The following is an 8,196-nucleotide window of genomic DNA, read 5'->3' as shown; positions in this document are numbered from 1 at the left end:
TATCAATTAGTGCCTGTGTAAACGCAGCCACTGCGTTACACAAAATATGTCACCCTGCACCAAGTGTGTTTGATTTGCACAGCAACGTGTCCTGGATGGTCAGCAATGATCAGCCCAATTCAGGCAGCCCAAATAACATTTGGTCATTTGGTCCAAATAACATTTGGTTTTTTGGTCTGTTGACCAATCAGATCAGATCTTTTGCCAATACTTGGGCAAAAGATCAGAATTGGGCTGCCTGTTTAAACTCAGCCATATTGTGTAAGCCAAAGACAGACTCGTGATGTACCTTGTGGCACAGAAAGTAATGTACCTTGTGGCATAGAAAGTTATCCTTCTGACCAAAATGTAACCAATTCAATCCCCATGGCATTATTTCTAGCGTTTGTAAGTTAATGGAAAAGTTCAACCAAATTACAAAATAACATGTTGGTTTCCTTACCACGTAACCAGGAAAATAAAACCAAAGCATAGATTGCTGTCATACATTTTCCATAGACTGCTTACAGAGTAAGGAAACCAATGTCTCAGTTTGTGATTTGGGTGAACTATCCCTTTAGTAACATTTACATCCATCCAGCCTTTTATTCTAATAGCATATTACTACAGCCATGTTGGACTGGGGGATGTGTTAACCAAAACAATGACAAATGTAGTCGTACTGTAGTTGCTGGAAGCACGCTTTGGAACTTCTGCAGCCCCACCTAGATCCATCCAAGACCTGGATTCAAACTGTCACATCCTGTACTCCATTATAATCACATTTGTAACAGGAAGACCTCCCTCCGCCTGTCACGTCCTGACCATAGAGAGCCTTTATTTTCTATGGTGAGTAGGTCAGGGCGTGACTGGGGGTTAGTCTAGTTTATTATTTCTATGTGGGGTTGTAGTTTTGTTTTTCTATGTTGGTGATTTTGTATGATTCCCAATTAGAGGCAGCTGGTAATCATTGTCTCTAATTGGGGATCATATTTAGGTAGCCATTTTTCCACCTGTGGTTTGTGGGATATTGTTTATGTGTAGTTGTATGTTAGCACTCCATTGTCATCACGTTTCCTTCTTTCTTTCTTGTTTTGTTTTATGGTTCACTTACTTTATATAAATAAAGATGTGGAACCCAGATCACGCTGCACGTTGGTCCGAGTATGCTTCCAGTTTGTACGATGAGCGTGACACCGCCTTTATAGTGGTAGGCCTACGACCCACTCACAAGACACATGGAAACTTCTTTGAAGGAAAGGGTTACTTACAGTACAGCAGCAAAACAGTTCAAATTCGGCTAATGGGGTTTACACATGTAGGCCGAGTGTCGTCGCTCACCCGTACTGCGACAGGGTCGGGCGACCAGAAGAAGTAGTCCTGGCTATGGGGAGCAAACTGCGTGTGAAGCCCAACTATAATTCCCATTGCACTTTAAGGAGCACGGAGCTTCTGCCATAATCATAGTGCTCTCTGCTAATGCAAACACTGCAGGCCCCTTCCGACTGTTTAGAATGTCACTAATTAGTAAGGAATTCCCTCACCTGGTTGTCTAGGTATTAATTGAAAGAGAAAAAAATGTAACCTGCGGACACTGGGCCCTCCATGGAATGAGTTTGACACCCCTGGACTAGATATTGGATAGGTGAATGCCAGGGATCCATCACATGGCTTTCATCTGTCTAGTCATTTCTAATCACTGTCACTGATTACTGATTAGACTAATCACTAATTACTGATTACACTAATCATTGATTACTTATTACACTAATCACTGTCACTGATTACTTCAAGGAGGGGTGAAGGGAAGGATTCAAATAGGGCCTGTGTCTTGGTAAAGCCACCTACTGGAGTAAGGGGGAATTGCTAAAAACCCACCATTGAGCCTCTATGCTACAGTACCACATCAGTACCAAATTGACCACCATCCCTAATTGACTCAAGAGTTGGTCATTCGCAGCAGGTGGTCGTCCTATCGCCTCTGACCACAGAATATTGGTGGTAATATTCTGTTAATGTTCAATCGCCACCATCTGTCGTACCGGGCACGGCCAACTTTCGTGTTGGTCTGTCTTGTCCTTGAACCACAGTACATGGGTGGCAGCCAGCGTCAATGTAACTGGACCAGGCTTTCAAAACAAATGACATCAGACTCATATTATTAAGAAAAAGAAAACATTTTTATTCAATAAGCACCAATTATTGTATAAAACATACTCTCACATACTGATCAAATCTCTGTTGTATAAAAATTCCATGAGTTTTTTTTGTGGTGAATTTCTATATGATGGGTGGAATTTATGTTAAATCTAACTAGGTACCTATCAAATCAAAATTCTAGCGCAGTAAAAGGAATGCTGTACAAAAAACGACCAATTTCAGAAGAGGCAAAAAACTGAAACAGTCACTTTGACAAACAATCTATAAATTACATACTTAACCTTAATCATTTGATTCATTCATGTTATGTGCGGTCAAGGTATAAATAAAACATTGAATTTAAATTAAACACTGAGAGAAATTGTTGCTCAAATGAGAAATGTGTATAAAATGTATAAAAAAAACTGAAAGACAATCTTCATGGATATGAAGTGACAAAAGTATAAAACAAATCTAATACAGTGCATCAAAATTTCTTTGGTGGTAATACTGGTTGTTCCCTTGTTGGAATATGGACATTATGTTGTGTGAAATATGGTATTGGCCCTGGTCTAATGGAGTAAACATCTCTTATAGAATGACCTAATAGGACAACCTGTAAACACGACCAATCACTGGAAGATAAAAGGTGACATTTTGACTAGGAGAAATATCTGTAGTGAGAAAGAATCTTGAAAGTTGACAGTTGTGATTTGAAAGTTGGTTTAAAAAAAACTGTGCAAAGCCACGATTTGGAGCTGGTCTGACAGACAGTATCTGCTCTTTAGCACCATCTCAGTCAATCAACCAACCAATCAGAGGATGGGAGGGGAATAAGTTGATGACGATGATGACATGTTCATAAAGCAATGTTCATGTATTTACACCTTTCCAGAGTGTTAAGATGACAGTGGGTGGATTGGGGGATGGAGGAATGGGGGGGCATGAGAGAGTTAAAGGTCTATTAAACATGCTCTATGGTCTCGATGCAGAGAATAATTAACTCGTTGGAGCAGCTGCTTGTTTGCTGTCCTATAAGGGAGCCCGAGGACAAACTGGACGACTGGCCCACGATGGAAATGTCGTTGACCCGCCACGACTCGCAGGACCGGTCTACCGCCATGTTGCCAAACGTATTGGAGCCGTGCCAGATGCTCTTCTTAGGCCTGTTGGGAGCGATAGACAAATATAATGGGAGAGTGTATGGATACAGCATATACACAGGGACATGCACACCAGAGGAGGCTGGTGGGAGGAGCTATAGGAGGACAGGATCATTGTAATGGCTGGAATGGAATATATTGGAACAGTCAAACATGTTGTTTCCATATGTTTGTGTTTTGCCATTTATTTAGTTCCAGCCATTACAATGCGCCCGTCCTCCTATTATGTACAAACATAAAGTACACGCGAACACACACACACACACACACACACACACACACACACACACACACACACACACACACACACACACACACACACACACACACACACACACACACACACACACACACACACACACACACACACACACACACACACACACACATTAAAAAGTCATACAGCATACATAACAGATGTTCACGAAAACACCAACTAAAAGTTTCATTTACCTTCTATTTAAATAATCCTCCCAGAATAAAGTCACAAAAAAAACGAATGGGAGTTGAACTAATGTAGCCCCAAACTGAGCAGAGATACCCACAGATGTGACCTCAACCTAACAGATGACATCAACAAACCTATTTCTCTGCTCTGTCCCTGCTATATCCATTCATACATGCTCTCAAATAGACTTCGCCACAAAGTCAGAAATTGTCTGTTTGAAAAACATCTATAAACAGTCACTTTGGAGCCACAGTTGCCAGCCTCCAGTCTCTGGTTGGTTGGGGCTGCTAAATTTAACATGGCTGTGTATAAATAGGAGCAAAATAGAGCGAGGGTGGACATAGCTGGCTCGCATTGGCCCGGGCTGAAAAACACAACGCTACAACCCCCGATGTCTGGATTGCGGTCGGGCTATCCTGCAATTAAAACTTCATTTTGTGGAAACAGCCATGTCTGTCCCCTCCCTTCTTCATGCCTCGCTATCCCAAACCCACTTGTCTTTTGGTGAAGCTGCTTGGGTCGGGTGGAATTGTGGAGAACATGACGGGTGGATGAGGATGTCTACCTAGCCTTCACTCTTTAGAGATTGATATAGGATGAGCGTTGATGAGCATGTCCACATAGCCACAGGGCCCTGTGTCTGAGGAACTGGACATCTGTCTGTTTCACTGACCAGAAGGGGTCTGCCAATACGTCCCGTCCATCGAAGGAGTAGATTGGGATGTTTGGCGGGAATTTGCCTCCACCCCCAGTGAAGATAGACTTGTAGTTACTGAACAAAATGTCGCCCTGTGGATACAGAAAGGAGTAATTGAGTTGACTCTGACACTTTATTTTTTAAAGGACCAACGCAGACCTTTTTATCTCAAAATGAAATCATTTCTGATTTAAAAAAATTAACAAAATAATTTCTTAACAAAGAGCAATTTCTCAAGCAAGAATTTTGCTAGGACTGTCTGGGAGTGAATGGGGAGGAGAAAACTGAAAACTAGCTGTTATTGGCAGAGAGGTTAGGAACTCTCTTTCTTATCGGTCTATTAACTAATTTACCGCCTGGTGATATCACCAGACAGGCCAAAACTACATCCCACAAAAACAGGCTGAAATGTCAGGCAATCTTTGCAAACAGCTCTTACACTAAAACGGTATTATCATAATTTTCACAATTTCACAGTATTATTCCAAACTCATAGTTTGACTGCACTGGGCCTTTAACACTGATCTTAGATGAACCTATGGGAAACAGAAGTTGGCTTACCCTGAGGTTGGTAACGGGGTAGCTCTCCCTGAACTTCTGGGGGACCAGGTCTTTATTAACGGCACGGGGTTTTGGGGAGGATAGGAAGGCCCGGTAATAAGCGGACAAGCCCATGGCCTTGGCCTGTTCATAACACATCTTGTCTGCTATGTAGACCCCACCAAAGTTCCCTGTGTGGGGCTGGTTCAGAGCCACCAGTTTGAGCTGAGGACGAGACAGTGGAATAGTGGTCATTCATTAGTCATTAGTATGTATTCTAAACCACCACCTCATTCAGGGTGGTCCTTCGAGCCGGATACTACTCCAGGTGGTCAAGGTATCCAACAAAACTGACAAGTGCATATACACAAACAGACACACACACACACACACACACACCACTATTCTCATCTCTTTTTGGTCATGGTTTCCCAAACTCAGTCCTTGCCCCCCTCCCCTCCCCAGTGCATGTTTTGTTTTTTGCCCTAGCACTACACAGCTGATTCAAATAATCAAAGCTCGATGATGAGTTGGTTATTTGAATCAGCTGTGTAGTGCTAGGGCAAAAAAATGTGCACCCAGGGGGGGTAGGGCTGAGTTCGGGAAACCCTGTCTTAGGTGATGGTCTTGGCAGTGCTGTTGAAATGGGAATGTAGCAGTGTAGCATGGTACAGTCTTCTTTTGTGAAATGTGGATCTAAATCTCAAAAACCAAACCTGGCCTGCCTCGGGCTGTCCTTCAATGACAGCACACAGACAGTCATTTAGTCTAAAAGTGGAATACTCCAAACCACGGCAAAATCAAATTTTGTCTCCAGCTCATTTTGCGGCCAGACTTGAGCCAAACCAATAACTTGCTTTCAAGAACGAATAACAAAGATTCAATTTCAGACTTATTCTCCCTTTACTAGATACAAACTAGAAAGCAGGCAGTTATAAGAAAGTATTTTAATTGACTGTTTCTTTGCTCCAGTGCAAAGTTTCATAAGAAAAAGTGGTGAAACAAAAGTTCAAGTAAATATTTGAGTAAGAAAGGATATTCAATAGAAGTGTAAATAAAGACAGGTTTATGTTTTTAAAAACCTTTAATTGTTCCCCTATGAAATAACAAGAGCAAACTTTTCACAGTTGCAAACGCTTAGTCAGTCTTGTCTGAATTTGTCAACAAACTCACCCCATATTTTCTGCCGCTGCCTGGCTGAGCCTAAGGGGGCAAAAGTTTATTACTAACTAGATTCTAAACATAAAAAGCAGCAATCACACAGCATATTCTGCTATAAGCATCCATTATATGGAGGTCTACAATGCACTTTCACATAATGCATTGATGTCAATGGGAGAATTGTGCAGAAAATTCATGCAGTTGAACATGTTCAATCCTCATCTCAACTCTACTGTTCTTACCTCGTCATTTAGAAGGAGATTAATTGGGAGGGGGATCAAGTCACCAAGCTGTAGAGACAGAGATACAGATAAACACCAAACACATCAGTTACTTTCACGGCTCACAGAGACACTATAGAGACATGGAAGAGAGGGACCAGAGATGCTGCTGTACCAGGACTTCCTTCCATCCCTGTTTCACCCGGATGTAGAGTTTGCCTGTCCCCGTGGTGAAGCTTAGGGTCCCCTCGCTGCTGTCTTTCGTCTGTTGCATCATGACCTCGCTGGAAGGAAACGTCTTCAAATAAAAGAAAAACATAGAGAGAAACACATTATTCGACTGGAACGAAGTATCGGAATATAGTAATTGTTGGGGAGGCCCTGGCCAGAGTGATTGAGGAAAGGACAGCAATATCTAGCATGTCAGGGGTTATTTGATGACGTGACGGAGCTGACGTGATAATGTAACAAGGATGACATTATGTAACAGAGTTGACATTTTGATGGTATGATGGGATGACATTGTGGCGTGATGGGGCGGATATGTGACAGCGTAACGGAGGGGACAGACTGACTGACCATGGCAGAGGTCCCAGGAGGTCCAGCCGGGCCAGTGGGGCCTGGTGGCCCATGGATGGTCACAGCTGGAATTAGAAAAATGAGAGACAAGCACAACGGTAAGAATTTCTTATATGATGCTAGTCACCATATTATACCATATAGAACATTTCACAAAGGGTGCCACAAAGTCTTACCTGAGCCAAACCGAGAGGGTTCTCCGGGGGGTCCGGGAGGACCTTGGAGGCCTTGAGGGCCAGGTCTCCCATACCCAGGAGTACCAGGAGACCCCGGAACACCTGGATAGCCACGGGGCCCCATAACAGTTTCTCCTTTGGGGCCCTGAAACAAACACAGTGCTTTAGTAGATATTCATCTCCAGTATCTTTACATTTAATGAATTAATGGAACATGGTGACTTATTGAACCCCATGATGCTGCGGTGTTATTTAAAATGCAGCCAGTAGGGAAAAATCCCCTATTGTTGCATGCAGCACTTGAATTTGTAAGAATTGGCAAAACAATGTATTATTTTGCACACAACTTGGATTTCCTTTCAAGTCAATTCTGCCTTTTGCCAACGTGGCCAAGTTCAAAATCCTCATTACTCACACAACCCAAAAGCCTATCTAGCACACCATCAAAAGAGGCCATAGACTACAATAACGCCCTCAAATGAAGTTGACACTGATTATGTACCATCTCATATGTCTATGTTGTATCGTGATCTTCTCAGTAATTGTAATTGGTCAAAGCTGTGGTGGGTGAGTGGGGCTTTGGAAGCATATGGTCTCAATGGAAATGGGACTCACCACCAGTCCCGATCTCCCAGGCATACCAGGTGAGCCCGGTAACCCGGCCTCCCCCTTTTCTCCCTTGTCCCCCCTGAAGCCGTGGTCCCCTTTATTCCCCTGTGGATAGACAGACACACAGACTGTGAGAGCTCCAGAAGTAAACACGCACGCGCACACACACACACACACACACACACACACACACACACACACACACACACACACACACACACACACACACACACACACACACACACACACACACACACACACACACACACACACACACAGCAGAAACAAATATTCAACTTACCGTAGTCCCTTTGGGAAGCATTGTAACTGCAGGAAAAACACATCATCTATTGATTATTAAAGATAATGCATGAATAACACCTGTGTCCTTATGACAGATTATAACATGTATTCTTTATATTAACAGTAAAGCAAAATCACACTGTAGGTGAACAGTAATACATCAATCACTCTATCTATCTTG

The 8,196-nt window shown here is 42.8% G+C and overlaps 1 protein-coding gene across 3 annotated transcripts in view; it reads right to left on the bottom strand.

Moving 5' to 3' along the window:
- Positions 1 to 2,137: 2,137 nt before the first annotated feature.
- Positions 2,138 to 8,196, bottom strand: part of LOC120051067 (collagen alpha-1(XVIII) chain-like) — an 89,176-nt gene continuing 83,117 nt past the window's right edge. For all 3 annotated transcript variants that reach the window (XM_038997688.1, XM_038997690.1, XM_038997689.1), the window contains 10 exons: positions 8,014 to 8,039; positions 7,719 to 7,817; positions 7,104 to 7,248; positions 6,928 to 6,992; positions 6,524 to 6,646; positions 6,370 to 6,417; positions 6,140 to 6,169; positions 4,988 to 5,191; positions 4,403 to 4,518; positions 2,138 to 3,284 (listed from right to left, as the gene is read on the bottom strand). In XM_038997688.1, the coding sequence (XP_038853616.1) occupies positions 3,083 to 3,284; positions 4,403 to 4,518; positions 4,988 to 5,191; positions 6,140 to 6,169; positions 6,370 to 6,417; positions 6,524 to 6,646; positions 6,928 to 6,992; positions 7,104 to 7,248; positions 7,719 to 7,817; positions 8,014 to 8,039 (1,058 nt within the window). In that variant the 3' untranslated portion in view covers positions 2,138 to 3,082. The remainder of the gene's footprint in view (positions 3,285 to 4,402; positions 4,519 to 4,987; positions 5,192 to 6,139; positions 6,170 to 6,369; positions 6,418 to 6,523; positions 6,647 to 6,927; positions 6,993 to 7,103; positions 7,249 to 7,718; positions 7,818 to 8,013; positions 8,040 to 8,196) is intronic.

The sequence above is a fragment of the Salvelinus namaycush genome, chromosome 7, assembly GCF_016432855.1.
Source record: "Salvelinus namaycush isolate Seneca chromosome 7, SaNama_1.0, whole genome shotgun sequence".
Classification (NCBI taxonomy): Eukaryota; Metazoa; Chordata; class Actinopteri; order Salmoniformes; family Salmonidae; genus Salvelinus; species Salvelinus namaycush.
Note: the sequence above shows the minus strand (reverse complement) of the source record. Positions and strands in the feature narration are given on the sequence as shown.